This window comes from Bufo bufo, chromosome 2 (genome assembly GCF_905171765.1).
Source record: "Bufo bufo chromosome 2, aBufBuf1.1, whole genome shotgun sequence".
Classification (NCBI taxonomy): Eukaryota; Metazoa; Chordata; class Amphibia; order Anura; family Bufonidae; genus Bufo; species Bufo bufo.
In genome coordinates this window covers 73,603,208-73,619,781 of record NC_053390.1, presented here as the reverse complement: position 1 = coordinate 73,619,781, position 16,574 = coordinate 73,603,208, and the positions used below count along the sequence as shown (strand labels likewise).

The 16,574-nt window shown below is 44.1% G+C and overlaps 1 protein-coding gene across 1 annotated transcript in view; it reads left to right on the top strand.

Moving 5' to 3' along the window:
- Positions 1–16,574, top strand: part of LOC120990711 (von Willebrand factor A domain-containing protein 5A-like) — a 162,485-nt gene that overhangs the window by 61,709 nt on the left and 84,202 nt on the right. Inside the window, exon 4 of the mRNA XM_040419616.1 lies at positions 14,689–14,911. Coding sequence (XP_040275550.1) covers positions 14,689–14,911 — 223 coding nt within the window. The remainder of the gene's footprint in view (positions 1–14,688; positions 14,912–16,574) is intronic.

The window sequence follows — 16,574 nt, the reverse complement described above, 5'->3', positions numbered from 1 at the left end:
AGACTGGCAACACAGGGTTAAATTGACAAGTTCCTTGTGGATCTTATTGGGTCTGTGATTTGGTCAATGCCACACCCCTTGCTTCAGGTGTTGCTTGTTGGTAATTTACCTTCCCCATAAGTAGCCGCTTCTCACACTTGGAGGTGCGGTTTATAGATTTTCTTCCTGTCTTCTTACTAGCTGGTCGGTTGTACTCTATGATGCTTCTTGAGTTGCCAGTTTTCTACTTTCAGATAAGTCTTGTCTTTTCTTATTGTATTGTGTTTGTTATATTCCCTGTTGTTTGTATCTGGGCCTGAGACAGAGACTTCCGTTCGTCCATCTGGGGAGGAATGGTGTCACGATCTGGAGTCAGGCTCGGAGGCCAGTAGCTATAGCAGCGGAGCAGATATTCACACAGGACACCTTGGCTTATGACACGGGTTCACCTGAGGTGCGGGGTCTAAGTACTAACCGGTATTCGCCAGAGCTCCTGATGGTGGAGATGGACTTTGCTGCGTGTTAGTACCAGGTCGCGGTCCTCAGGATAGCCCCACCAGGAGGTGAGCGAGCCAAGGTCCAGTAGCAGATATAGCAGGCAGGGATCAAGAAGAAGCGTGGTTGAGAAACAAGCCAAAAGTCGGTAACGAATAGTACAGGTTGGGATTAAGCAGGAGCGTAGTCGAGGAATGAGCCAAAAGTCAGTAACGGATGGTAGCAGAGATACGGTCGGCAGCAGGATAGACAGGAGCGAGATATTGGCTGGTAAAGGCACAATATTCTGGCAACCAGGAAGTGCAGAGACATGGCTTAAATCAGGAAGTTCATGGTAGGAGCAAAAGAGTTCAAGGTTCAAGGCAAACAAGATTCAAGACAAGATCATTCAAGGAATTGTCTAAGGAACTGTCCAGCATTTCAGGTGGCTCAGCAAGTAGAGACACCGCCAGACACAGCAGAGGTCCCAGGTTCAAGTCCAGATCCTAACAGTACTCCCGTCCTCCCAGGACTTCCCCTGGATGTCTTAGGGCGGCCAGGTTTGTGAGGAAACCTCTGGTGGAATTCTTTTGTTAATCTAGGGGCATGAACATTCTTATCAGGCTCCCAAGAGTTTTCTTCTGGCCCATATCCTTCCCATTGAACCAGATATTGTAATTTGTTCCGAAAGATCCTGGAGTCAAGAATTTTTTCCACCACAAATTCTTCCTCACCCTGTACTTCAACAGGTGGAGGAGGAGGATGAATTCTTCCAGAAAAAGTATTTTCATGAAACGCTTTGAGTAGCGATATATGAAAAACAGGGTGAATCCTCATATTGTCGGGAAGTTTCAGGCGAAAAGTGACCGGGTTGAATTGAGCAGAAATCTCAAAAGGTCCCACAAACTTTTGACCCAACTTAGCACATGGAACCTGAACCTTCAAATTTTTGGTAGATAACCAAACTTTGTCACCTACGTAAAAGGTGGGGATTGATCTCCGATGTCTGTCAGCAGCCTTCTTGTAATATTCCTGAGCCTCCTTCAATGTATCTGTCAATTTCTCCTGGATCTCCTGTAATCAAGTTAATCTGTTGGTAACAGCAGGAATTGGAGTTGAAATAGGTAGATCTGAAAAAAGAACTGGATGATACCCAGTGTTTAGGAAAAAGGGGCTTTGAGAAGTGGAGCTATGTTTAGAGTTATTATAAGCAAACTCTGCCTTAGGAAGGTAGTTCACCCAATCATCCTGAAGATAACTCACAAAACATCGAATGTATTTCTCCAAAGTTTGATTGGTCCTCTCGGTCTGACCATTCGACTGTGGATGAAAAGCTGAGTACAGATTAATTGTTACAACCAACGCTGAGCAAAAACTTCTCCAAAATTTAGAAGTAAACTGTACTCCTCTGTCAGACACCACATCATCAGGAATTCCATGTAGTTTAAAAACTTCCCAGACCATTACTTCTGCAGTATGTTCGGCAGAGGGTACCCCCTTAACTGGAATAAAATGAGCCATTTTAGTGAGACGATCCACAACTACCAGGATGGTGGTCATCCCTTTGGAAAGGGGAAGGTCGACCACAAAGTCCATAGAAATTGACCCCCATGGTCTTGATGGAACAGGCAGTAGTTGAAGTAACCCCAGAGGAGAAGATCGGGGTGTCTTATTGCGGGCACAGGTTCGACATGAAGCCACATAACTCTTGACATCTTTCTTGTATCCAAGGAATGTAATAAGAGTTCCTCTGTCTTAGAAACCCCAAAATGACCAGCAAGTTTAACCACCTCCGGACCGCTGTACGCACAGACGCGTCCTGGAGGTGGTTGATTCATTCCTCCTGGACGCGCCGGCGCGTCATCTCGCGAGACGCGAGATTTCGGTCACAGCCGGCCCGCGCATGCGCATCGCGGGCCGGCAAAAGTTAGAGGAGTATTTCATCAGCAACCTGCCAGCCAATGATCGTCGCTGGCAGGTTGCTGATTTTTAAAAAATCGAATCACAAGCCAGATAACAGATCATATTAGTAAATATGATCTGTTATATGGCTTCTCTGCTTCTCTGCTGGTCCTTTTCGTCGGTTGGATCCAGCAGAGAAGCAGACATCACTGTGAGTACACACCAAACACTGCCCTTAGCCCCTGATCACCATCCATCACCCCCATCATCCAAATTAACCCCTTGATCGCCCCCTGTCAATCACTTAGTGAAAGACAAAAAGTGATCAGTGTAAACTGACACTTTTTTTTTCCACTAGTATTGGCTGTTAGGTTTTAGGGATAGTTTAGGCCCCTTGGTTAGGTAGTTAGCGTCAGTTAGCGCCCACCCCACCGCACCGCAGTCACTTTTATTCGCTGTTTAGCGTATCGCTAATCAGCATTTGTACTTTTATAGTATCTGTAAGTGATCAAAACTGATCACGGTCAGATCTATAATAGTATTAGTGTCACTTTAGTTCGCCCTCCACCCAAAACGCAGTGTTTGCCCGATCAGGCCTGATCGGTCGCCCACACGTGCGTTCACCCACGCCCGCCCCACCGCAGTGACAAAAAAATTTTTTTTTTTGATCACTGCACATTCACTTTACACGCTCTGCGGCGATAAAAAAATCAGTTTTGATATTTTTTATCAACCGCAGCGGCCTCCGGTACTTCGCTAGCCTCCCCTTTGTAAGACAGGCTTGCTTTTTTTCTTGGGTAGTCTCAGGGAATACCCCTAAATTTAGTAGTCCAAATGTCAAACAGGGGGTATTCTTCTGAAGAGGCCTACAGGATTCTGACCCAGTCGGATGAGGAGTGGGAACCCTCATCTGATGAATCTAGCGGGTCAGAATATGAACCTGTAGAAAGCAGTGGCTCTCTGACCCAAAGTTCGGACGAGGAGGTTGAGGTCCCTGGCAGCACCAGGCGTACCCGGCCCCGTGTCGCTAGACCACAGGTTATGCAGGATCCGCTTCAAGAGCAGCAGAGTGGGGCTGTCGCTGCCGGATCACGTGGTGAGGCATACACCAGCAGCGCAGCCCTTCCTGGACCTAGTACCAGCACTGCCGTACAACATGGTGAAGTAGCGAGCACCAGAAGGGCAGTTGAAGCTGGTACGGTGGCACGTGCACTAGTTACCCCGTCGCAGCCACCGCACAGACAGGCCCGTAGAGCCCCTAGAATCCCTGAGGTGCTGGCAAACCCTGATTGGCAGTCACCAACTTCAGCCGCACCAGTAGTTCCCCCTTTCACCGCCCAGTCTGGAGTTCGGGTTGAGACGGCTCAGATCAGTACGGCCCTGGGATTTTTTGAGCTGTTCTTGACTGCGGAGCTCTTGGACTTAGTCGTGGCAGAGACCAACCAATATGCCACACAATTTATAACCGCAAACCCGGGAAGCTTTTATGCCCAGCCTTTCCGGTGGAAACCAGTCCAAGTTTCCGAACTTAAAATTTTTCTGGGCCTTCTCCTCAACATGGGCCTGACAAAAAAGCATGAATTGCGGTCATATTGGTCAACGCACCCAATTCATCACATGCCCATGTTCTCTGCTGCTATGTCCAGGACACGATTTGAGGCCATCCTGCGTTTCCTGCACTTTAGCGACAACACCACCTCCCGTCCCAGAGGCCACCCAGCTTTTGACCGGCTCCACAAAATTCGGCCCCTCATAGACCATTTCAACCAGAAATTTGCAGATTTGTATACCCCTGAGCAAAACATCTGCGTAGACGAGTCCCTAATACATTTTACCGGGCGCCTTGGCTTCAAACAGTACATCCCAAGCAAGCGTGCCCGGTATGGGGTCAAATTGTATAAGCTCTGTGAAAGGGCCACAGGCTATACCCACAAATTTCGGATCTATGAGGGAAAAGATCAGACCCTGGAGCCGGTCGGTTGCCCTGACTACCTGGGGAGCAGTGGGAAGACAGTCTGGGACTTGGTGTCACCCTTATTCGGCAAGGGGTACCATCTTTATGTGGACAATTTTTACACAAGTGTGGCCCTCTTTAGGCATTTGTTTCTAGAACGGATTTGCGCCTGTGGCACCGCGCGAACTAGTCGCGTGGGCTTCCCCCAACGGCTTGTAACCACCCGTCTTGCAAGGGGGGAGAGGGCTGCCTTGTGTAACGAAGAACTGCTCGCGGTGAAATGGAGAGACAAGCGTGACGTTTACATGCTCTCCTCCATTCACGCAGACACGACAATACAAATTCAAAGGGCAACCCGTGTCATTGAAAAGCCCCTCTCAGTCCACGACTATAATGCGCTCATGGGAGGGGTGGACTTCAATGACCAGATGTTGGCTCCCTATTTAGTTTCCCGCAGAACCAGACGCTGGTATAAGAAGGTGTCTGTATATTTAATTCAATTGGCGCTCTACAATAGTTTTGTTCTCTACAGTAAGGCTGGGAGAACACGATCCTTCCTCAAATTCCAGGAAGAGATCATCGAGAACCTCCTTTACCCAGGAGGTTCCGTGGCCCCATCCACCAGTGTAGTTAGCCGTCTACACGAGCGACATTTCCCCAGTGTCGTTGCTGGTACCTCAACCCAACCGCCACCCCGAAAAAAATGTCGTGTCTGTAGCAGGAGTGGAATAAGGCGTGACACCCGCTATTTCTGTCCTGACTGTCCGGACCACCCTGCCCTATGCTTAGGAGAGTGTTTCCGGAAGTACCACACACAGGTACACCTAGCATAGGGATCACATCTCACCAGGACAGGCACACAGGGCTATTAGGGCCCTTTCTCTCACAGCTGCTGCAAACCTCTCCTTTCACCTGGGATAAAGTGCATAACGTACTTCGCCACATCTTTGGGCGATTTGCGCTTTGCACATTGTCCCATGGGGAAGGAGAGGTTTGTTCTATAAAGGTAAAAAAAACAAAACAAAAAAAAAATTACCGGTAAGTAAAAAAGTTAAAAAAGTTTAAAAAAGTTAATATGTTCTGTTCTAAAGTTAATAAAGTTATTGCTTTGCGGCCTGGTTTTTTCTTTTTTGTTTTGTTTTTTTTACCTTCCAGGTGGACCATCCGATCGACCAGCTGCAGCACTGATGTGCATTCGGACAGAAGCATTGCGCTGCTGTCAGATTACATGCAAGTCGGTGTATGCGGCGCTGCAAGACGAGATTTCTCCTCTGCAGTAAAAGATATGTTTGCCAAGGCATATGAGCTGAGGAGGTGGCGGTGTTCATATACTTTGGCAAACACTTTGTATATATAAAAAAAAAAATCCCGGCAATGATTTATTCATCCACATCGATTGATGTGAATGGAGAAATCTGGTTTGCCAGGGCATACGAGCTGAAGTGGGTATGGATGTTGGGCGGAGCTCCTATGTCCTGGCAGACGCCTTTCCCCTCCTTTTTTTTTTTTTTTGGCCGAGATTTTTTCATCCACATTGATCGATGCGAATGAAGAAATCTGTGCCGTTCATTTTTTTCTTTCAGCCCAGAGGCTGAACGGAAAAAAAAAATCTCATTACCCGTATGCTCAATATAAGGAGAATAGCAGAAACTCCTAATGCTGGGCATACATGTAATGATTGCGGAGACCCTCAAATGCCAGGGCAGTACAAACACCCCACAAATAACACCATTTTGGAAAGAAGACACCCCAAGGTATTCGCTGAGGGGCATATTGAGTCCATGAAAGATTGAAATTTTTGTCCCAAGTTAGCGGAAAGGGAGACTTTGTGAGAACAAAATCAAAAAAATCAATTTCCGCTAACTTGTGCCAAAATTTTTTTTTTTCAATGAACTCGCCATGCCCCTCATTGAATACCTTGGGGTGTCTTCTTTCCAAAATGGGGTCACATGTGGGGTATTTATACTGCCCTGGCATTTTAGGGGCCCCAAAGCGTGAGAAGAAGTCTGGTATCCAAATGTCTAAAAATGCCCTGCTAAAAGGAATTTGGGCCCCTTTGCCCACCTAGGCTGCAAAAACGTGTCACACATCTGGTATCTCCGTACTCAGGAGAAGTTGAGGAATGTGTTTTGGGGTGTCTTTTTACATATACCCATGCTGGGTGAGATAAATATCTTGGTCAAATGCAAACTTTGTATAAAAAAAATGGGAAAAGTTGTCTTTGCCAAGATATTTCTCTCACCCAGCATGGGTATATGTAAAATTACACCCCAAAACACATTCCCTACCTTCTCCTGAGTACGGAGATACCAGATGTGTGACACTTTTTTGCAGCCTAGGTGGGCAAAGGGGCCCACATTCCAAAGAGCACCTTTCGGATTTCACAGGTCATTTACCTACTTACCACACATTAGGGCCCCTGTAAAATGCCAGGGCAGTATAACTACCCCACAAGTGACCCCATTTTGGAAAGAAGACACCCCAAGGTATTCCGTGAGGGGCATGGCAAGTTCCTAGAATTTTTAATTTTTAGTCACAAGTTAGTGGAAAATGATGATTTTTATTTATTTTTTTTTTTTCATACAAAGTCTCATATTCCACTAACTTGTGACAAAAAATAAAAACTTCCATGAACTCACTATGCCCATCAGCGAATACCTTGGGGTCTCTTCTTTCCAAAATGGGGTCACTTGTGGGGTAGTTATACTGCCCTGGCATTCTAGGGGCCCAAATGTGTGGTAAGGAGTTTGAAATCAAATTCAGTAAAAAATGACCTGTGAAATCCGAAAGGTGCTCTTTGGAATGTGGGCCCCTTTGCCCACCTAGGCTGCAAAAAAGTGTCACACATCTGGTATCTCCGTACTCAGGAGAAGTTGAGGAATGTGTTTTGGGGTGTCTTTTTACATATACCAATGCTGGGTGAGATAAATATCTTGGTCAAATGCCAACTTTGTATAAAAAAATGGGAAAAGTTGTCTTTTGCCAAGATATTTCTCTCACCCAGCATGGGTATATATAAAATGACACCCCAAAACACATTCCCCACCTTCTCCTGAGTACGGAGATACCAGATGTGTGACACTTTTTTGCAGCCTAGGTGGGCAAAGGGGCCCATATTCCAAAGAGCACCTTTCGGATTTCACAGGTCAATTTTTACAGAATTTGATTTCAAACTCCTTACCACACATTTGGGCCCCTAGAATGCCAGGGCAGTATAACTACCCCACAAGTGACCCCATTTTGGAAAGAAGACACCCCAAGGTATTCCGTGAGGGGCATGGCGAGTTCCTAGAATTTTTTATTTTTTGTCACAAGTTAGTGGAAAATGATGATTTTTTTTTTTTTTTTTTTTTTCATACAAAGTCTCATATTCCACTAACTTGTGACAAAAAATAAAAACTTCCATGAACTCACTATGCCCATCAGCGAATACCTTTGGGTCTCTTCTTTCCAAAATGGGGTCACTTGTGGGGTAGTTATACTGCCCTGGCATTCTAGGGGCCCAAATGTGTAGTAAGGAGTTTGAAATCAAATTCTGTAAAAATTGACCTGTGAAATCCGAAAGGTGCTCTTTGGAATATGGGCCCCTTTGCCCACCTAGGCTGCAAAAAAGTGTCACACATCTGGTATCTCCGTACTCAGGAGAAGGTGGGGAATGTGTTTTGGGGTGTCATTTTATATATACCCATGCTGGGTGAGAGAAATATCTTGGCAAAAGACAACTTTTCCCATTTTTTTATACAAAGTTGGCATTTGACCAAGATATTTATCTCACCCAGCATGGGTATATGTAAAATGACACCCCAAAACACATTCCCCACCCTCTCCTGAGTACGGAGATACCAGATGTGTGACACTTTTTTGCAGCCTAGGTGGGCAAAGGGGCCCACATTCCAAAGAGCACCTTTCGGATTTCACAGGTCATTTTTTACTGAATTTGATTTCAAACTCCTTACCACACATTTGGGCCCCTAGAATGCCAGGGCAGTATAACTACCCCACAAGTGACCCCATTTTGGAAAGAAGACACCCCAAGGTATTCCGTGAGGGGCATGGTTAGTTCCTAGAATTTTTTATTTTTTGTCACAAGTTAGTGGAAAATGATGATTTTTTTTTTTTTTTTTTTTTTTCATACAAAGTCTCATATTCCACTAACTTGTGACAAAAAATAAAAACTTCCATGAACTCACTATGCCCATCAGCGAATACCTTGGGGTCTCTTCTTTCCAAAATGGGGTCACTTGTGGGGTAGTTATACTGCCCTGGCATTCTAGGGGCCCAAATGTGTGGTAAGGAGTTTGAAATCAAATTCTGTAAAAATTGACCTGTGAAATCCGAAAGGTGCTCTTTGGAATATGGGCCCCTTTGCCCACCTAGGCTGCAAAAAAGTGTCACACATCTGGTATCTCCGTACTCAGGAGAAGTTGAGGAATGTGTTTTGGGGTGTCTTTTTACATATACCCATGCTGGGTGAGATAAATATCTTGGTCAAATGCCAACTTTGTATAAAAATATGGGAAAAGTTGTCTTTTGCCAAGATATTTCTCTCACCCAGCATGGGTATATATAAAATGACACCCCAAAACACATTCCCCACCTTCTCCTGAGTACGGAGATACCAGATGTGTGACACTTTTTTGCAGCCTAGGTGGGCAAAGGGGCCCATATTCCAAAGAGCACCTTTCGGATTTCACAGGTCAATTTTTACAGAATTTGATTTCAAACTCCTTACCACACATTTGGGCCCCTAGAATGCCAGGGCAGTATAACTACCCCACAAGTGACCCCATTTTGGAAAGAAGAGACCCCAAGGTATTCGCTGATGGGCATAGTGAGTTCATAGAACTTTTTATTTTTTGTCACAAGTTAGTGGAATATGAGACTTTGTAAGAAAAAAAAAAAAAAAAAAAAAATCATCATTTTCCGCTAACTTGTGACAAAAAATAAAAAGTTCTATGAACTCACTATGCCCATCAGTGAATACCTTAGGGTGTCTACTTTCAGAAATGGGGTCATTTGTGGGGTGTTTGTACTGTCTGGGCATTGTAGAACCTCAGGAAACATGACAGGTGCTCAGAAAGTCAGAGCTGCTTCAAAAAGCGGAAATTCACATTTTTGTACCATAGTTTGTAAACGCTATAACTTTTACCCAAACCATTTTTTTTTTACCCAAACATTTTTTTTTTATCAAAGACATGTAGAACTATAAATTTAGAGCAAAATTTCTATATGGATGTCGTTTTTTTTGCAAAATTTTACACCTGAAAGTGAAAAATGTCATTTTTTTGCAAAAAAATCGTTAAATTTCGATTAATAACAAAAAAAGTAAAAATGTCAGCAGCAAAGAAATACCACCAAATGAAAGCTCTATTAGTGAGAAGAAAAGGAGGTAAAATTCATTTGGGTGGTAAGTTGCATGACCGAGCAATAAACGGTGAAAGTAGTGTAGTGCTGAAGTGTAAAAAGTGGCCTGGTCTTTCAGGGTGTTTAAGCACTGGGGGCTGAGGTGGTTAAAGTCGTGAACCAACCTGAGGGCTTCTACCCAAACTGATTCAGGTACATAGAGGCAATGCGCTTGAGTCCAAAAACCGTTGCTGTACTTGAGATTAAAGTCTTTAGGAGGATGATTAAGAAGTAGGTCATTCTCATACCCCTCCTTGAGAAGATTAGGAAAGGTCTTAGAACTCATGGCCCCTAGAAAGTTCTTTTGAGGCAGGACCGTACATTCAGAGTTGCTTTCCTGGAGAGGCCCAGACAACATCCGTGACAGGGCATCAGCCTTACCATTCCTTGACCCAGGGCGGTACGAGATAACAAAATTGAACCTTGAGAAGAATAGGGTCCAACGTGCTTGTCTAGATGACAACCTCTTGGCAGAACGAATAAATTCTAAATTTTTATGATCCGTGAGAACTGTTACAGGGTGCTTAGCCCCTTCCAGCAGATGCCTCCACTCAGAAAATGCTTGCTTAATTGCCAGCAGCTCCTTGTTTCCAATGTCATAATTCTTCTCGGCTGGAGACATCAGTCGAGAGAAATAAGCACAAGGATGAAGCTGCATTCTTTCTCCAATTCGGTGAGAAAGGATAGCTCCCACAGCAGAATCTGAAGCATCAACTTCTACGATGAAAGGTAGTTCAGGATCTGGATGTACCAGTATTGGTGCAGTAGTGAAGAGAGTCTTTAGATTACTAAAGGCAGCCTGTGACTCAGGTGACCACAAAAAGGGTATTCCTTTCTTTGTCATCTGTGTAATTGGAGCTATTACCTTGGAGAAATTCCTTATAAATCTTCTGTAAAAGATGGCAAATCCAGCAAATCGTTGTATCTCCTTAACATTCCTAGGGACAGGCCAATCCACCACTGCTTTGATCTTATCAGGATCCATGCTTACCCCTTCAGAAGAAATTATGTAACCCAAAAACTGGATCTGACTTTGTTCAAACTCGCATTTCTCTAGTTTGATGTAAAGTTGATTCCGCCTTAGTCTCTCGAAGACAATACAGACATGCTTGTGGTGTTCTTCCAAATTATCAGAAAAAATGAGAATATCATCCAAATATGCTATTAAAAACTGATCCAGCAAATCTCGGAAAACATCATTAATAAAATGCTGAAAGGTTGCGGGAGCATTGCACAGTCCAAAGGGCATGACCAAAGACTCCAAATGTCCATATCTGGTTCCGAAAGCAGTTTTCCATTCATCTCCAGGACGAATGTGGACAAGGTTGTATGCCCCCCGTAAATCTAATTTGGAAAGTCTCTCGAGCATTTCTGGAATCAGTGGGAGTGGATAGCGATTTTTAATTGTGATCCTGTTTAAATCTCTGTAGTCGATACACGGACACAGGGTTGAGTCCTTTTTCTCCACGACGAACAAGGCTGCCCCAGCAGGGGAGGTTGAGTGTCTGATAAAACCCTTCTCCAGATTCTCATTAAGCCACTCCCGGAGCACCTTCAGTTCAGGTTCTGATAAAGACAAAAGGCAACCAAAGGGTATTTCTGCCCCTGGAAGCAATTCAATGGGGCAATCATAAGAGCGATGAGGAGGCAGCTGATCAGCGTTCTTTTTATCACAAACGTCCCAAAACTCAAGATATTGTGGCGGTAGCTTGTCGTATGACTGGGTAGTTACCATAACTGCTTGTGAATCCAGGGTTGGTGGAGGGCTTATTTGATAAGCTTTCTTGCAATGTTTTTTGCAATGGTCAGATGTAAAGCTTAAAGAACGTGTTTCCCAGTTGATAGAGGGATTATGGATAGAGAACCAAGGAATGCCCAGGATGATAGGGAACTTGGGTGATGTGATCAGCTGAAAGCTGATAGTCTCCTGATGGTCAGTCTCAATTAGGAGTTTAAGTGAAACAGTCTCATGGGTAACAGGTCCTGAAGATAAGGGTGAGCCATCCACAGTTTCCATATCAATATGGTCGAGTTTATTTCTTATTTGAATGTTATGATTTTGGGCAAATTCAATGTCCATGAAGTTTCCCCCGGCCCCTGAGTCCAGCATAGCAGAACAAGGTATTTCACCATCTTCAACGATAAGCTTTATAGGGATGATAAAATGAGTTGATAAAGAATTAACTTTATTTGCTTCCTGAATCAAAGGAAATTGAGAAATTAAGTTTATTTGTTCAGATACAACATCAGTTGCCGCAATTGTTCTTCTAAATTTATTGGGACAATTAATTGCGTAATGTCCAGAGTTTCCACAATAAAGACATAAGTTCTCTGAACGTCGTCTTTCTTTCTCCTGAGTAGTAATAGACTTTTTAATAGCATCCACCTGCATAGGTTCAGGACTATCAGAATCCTGAAGAACTCTTGGACCCTTAGGAGTAAACTGACTAGTAGAAAAACGCATGTCACCATTACTGCCTTACGGTGCCAGTCTCCAATAAAGTTGCGTTAGTATCTACGGCAGCAGTATCGCGGGAATGAAAGTCCCGCAATTGTCTATACAGATCAAGTATGTCCTCTTGTAGCCCTTTCACTTCAATTTGTAAATCAGCAAACTTTTCCTGGTAGTTAACACCAAATGCCTGCAACTCAGAGATTTGCACCCTGAGAGGAGCCACAGCAGCTGCTACAATGGCCTCCATGTTTTGGGCCAGAATATTCTGGCCAGTAGCTATAGCAGCGGAGCAGATATTCACACAGGACACCTTGGCTGATGATACGGGTTCACCTGAGGTGCGGGGTCTAAGTACTAACCGGTATTCGCCAGAGCTCCTGATGTTGGAGATGGACTTTGCTGCGTGTTAGTACCAGGTCGCGGTCCTCAGGATAGCCCCACCAGGAGGCGAGCGAGCCAAGGTCCAGTAGCAGATATAGCAGGCAGGGATCAAGAAGAAGCGTGGTTGAGAAACAAGCCAAAAGTCGGTAACGAATAGTACAGGTTGGAATTAAGCAGGAGCGTAGTCGAAGAACGAGCCAAAAGTCAGTAACGGATGGTAGCAGAGATACGGTCAGCAGCAGGATAGACAGGAGCGAGATATTGGCTGGTAAAGGCACAATATTCTGGCAACCAGGAAGTGCAGAGACATGGCTTAAATCAGGAAGTTCATGGGAGGAGCAAAAGAGTTCAAGGTTCAAGGCAAACAAGATTCAAGACAAGATCATTCAATGAATTGTCTAAGGAACTGTCCAGCATTTCAGGTGGCTCAGCAAGTAGAGGCACCGCCAGACACAGAAAAGGTCCCGGGTTCAAGTCCAGATCCTAACAAATGGGTTGTCTCTGGTCCTAACCTTATTCCAGGGCCTTATAGGGAAATAAGATCCTAGGTATCCTGCATATGAATATTCCTACCTTTGTATACATCTGAAAGTATATACGACACTGATTAAGAAAACCTCTGTAATGGTGCCGGTCTCCAATAAAGTTGAGTGGTAGGGGCATTCGTGCGTTAGTATCTACGGCAGCAGTATCGCGGGAATGAAAGTCCCGCAATTGTCTATACAGATCAAGTATGTCCTCTTGTAGCCCTTTCACTTCAATTTGTAAATCAGCAAACTTTTCCTGGTAGTTAACACCAAATGCCTGCAACTCAGAGATTTGCACCCTGAGAGGAGCCACAGCAGCTGCTACAATGGCCTCCATGTTTTGGGCCAGAATATTCTGGCCAGTAGCTATAGCAGCGGAGCAGATATTCACACAGGACACCTTGGCTGATGATACGGGTTCACCTGAGGTGCGGGGTCTAAGTACTAACCGGTATTCGCCAGAGCTCCTGATGTTGGAGATGGACTTTGCTGCGTGTTAGTACCAGGTCGCGGTCCTCAGGATAGCCCCACCAGGAGGCGAGCGAGCCAAGGTCCAGTAGCAGATATAGCAGGCAGGGATCAAGAAGAAGCGTGGTTGAGAAACAAGCCAAAAGTCGGTAACGAATAGTACAGGTTGGAATTAAGCATTCAAGGAATTGTCTAAGGAACTGTCCAGCATTTCAGGTGGCTCAGCAAGTAGAGGCACCACCAGACACAGCAGAGGTCCCGGGTTCAAGTCCAGATCCTAACAAATGGGTTGTCTCTGGTCCTAACCTTATTCCACGGCCTTATAGGGAAATAAGGTCCTAGGTATCCTGCATATGAATATTCCTACCTTCAAGGTCTATTCATATTGATAGGTAGTTAGGGCCCGTATTAGGGTTGTTTAGGAGGTGACCTGTTCCTTCCCTAATGTCCATGCCCAGTTACTGTTCCCCTTCCCTCCTGTGTTCAGTTTCCCCCCCACACTGATCATTACAATATCCCCATCCTCGCCTCTCCAGCCCCGCTTGCCCTGCGGCAAAGGTTTTAATTTGGAGTTCCGGTACACGTTGCTCCATCTTGCTGGAAGTAACGCTCCGTTAACTCACTACCATCTAGTCCAATGATTCACAAACTGTTCAAAAATGTTCAGGTACGCATTTTACCATGAAGATACACTGCTCAATACAGTACACGACCATCCTGATGATAAGTCGAGTGACTAAGTGAAGAGGTACAGGGGTGTGCACCAGGTCAAACATCACAATGGCTGTACGGCACCTAACTCATCGCTGTGACACTGGGGCATCCCTACTTGTTCAAATCTCAATATACACTGAGCAGCACATTGCCTGTTTAGTCAGATTGCTTAGTCCTAGTGAGATTTATTATAGAATATTTATATATTCTCTGCCGGTATGATGCTTTACTGAGAAAGTGAGTCAAGGAGTTAAAAACAATAGTTCCCATAATGTAAATCTTAAATCAAGCTCTGTGAAGACCCTGAACCAGCAGAAATTACTGGAAAATTTAATCTGTGAAGTCTGTAAACTATATACCGTATAATATACCCAGCTAGCCAGATCTTGATGAGATATAGCATAGCCCTCTTTTCCTTCCTCTTCCTCCAGGCTCATAAGACCTACGATGAGGCCATCAGCCAAGGCCAGCAGGCTTTTCTTCTGGAAGAAGACAAAAGCTCTGCTGATGTTTTCAGCTGCATTGTTGGGAACCTGCCACCTGGTCAGGAGGCTGAAGTGACATTAAAATATGTGCGGGAGCTTCCAGTCGAGGCTGACGGTGCCGTCCGATTTGTGCTTCCTGCTGTCCTCAACCCCAGATATACCCCAAAAGGTAAGGCAGTCAAGCTGACCCTCAAAAAATGTTCATGCTCTTATAAAGTAATTGACATGAATGCCTGCCTGCCATGTATGCACCATCCCAGCATGTGATATGGGTTCATCTGCAAGGGGTTTATCTTTTTCTACTCAGTCTTGCGCTCACCTTCAACTTAGATTGCAAATTGAGCATAAATCACACCCCAAAACAGTCCATGCACCTAAAATATACGCTGTTGCTACGTTTACATCACAGCCAATGAGATGCCACTCTGTTAACACACACAAGCATATCCTGCTCTAAAGTATCAAACATTTAAAACTCGCATTGAAGGGCTATGGATTCTTAGAGCATACAAGGAGGAAACATTAAAGTTTCACGCTTTAATACCAAAAGGTGCAGTGCTTACGAAACACTGTACAGGAAACAAAATGAAATACAAACTGTTTAAAATAATTGGATAAAAACAGCTAAAGGCCTAAACCTGCAATCTTTAATCTCTTATGTTTCCTTGAGGGCAGGAGATGTAACAGATCCACATCTAGGTATCCAGTCTGGCCTCAGTCGTGTGAACCCCTTTATATTGAGCCAGTCATGGTTTATCGTTTGAGCCCTTAGCTCGGGTTTCAGAGCTATCCTTCTGATTCATTCTCCAAACCCCTTATATGTGACTGGAAAGTATATTAAATAAGGGGGTAATATTGAATTGGCACTGTCACTTGATTCACCTCACTATATGTGTTCAGGGGGAGAAACAGATGTCTATCTGTTAACCCTTGAATCTTGTAGAAGCCAGGGTGAAGTGTCAAAAGTCTCACTTTATTTTCCTCAAGAAAGCTCTGGGTCCTTTATCGCCATCTACCAATAAGAATGCCCTAGGCAGTCCAAAATAGATTTATTCTCTTGGTAAAATTAACCCTTTGGATCCCACATATGTACAGCCATGTTCCTGTTCATTACAATGTCCATACAAGTCAAAACATTTAAGTGAACCCTTTGAGTTGTTCTTGAAAATGGTGACAATATGTCATGAGTGATTGATGGTGAAGATTATGAAGCATGGTGAGACTTGATGAGGGTGAATGATAACAAGAATAATGAAGAATGACTGGACGGGGAAATAATAGAGAATGAAGGTGATTGATGTCAACAATGGTGGATCAAGAGGGTGATGGTAAATAATGGTGTATGAATGTGAATGGATGATGATTAGAAATGATGAAAAAGGGAATTATGAAGATGAATAAGAGCAGATGATGATACAACAGAGAATAATAATCGATTACAATGATAGTGAATAAAGAGGATGATGGTGATGGAGTAGATTATGATATAGGGGTGTCCATAGATGATGAGGATGATGACAATATGGGATTATGCTGGATGAAAAGGATGACAGAAAATGAGTGTTATGAAGATAAATGTTGATAAGACTAGACCAAAGGAATTTCATGAGGACTGGATAATGATTTTGGATAATGTTCATGATGAATGATTGATTTCAGGGTTAATGCATGAAGAGCTGATAATATACATATACTGCAGATGTCATACTGAATCACGAATGATACATAACAGTAGTCACATTCAGGAAGTCTAATGACCCTTCTACTTTTTTCACATTTTGTTATGTTGTGGCCTTGTGCCAAAATAAAAAAAATCTACTTTTTCCCCCATC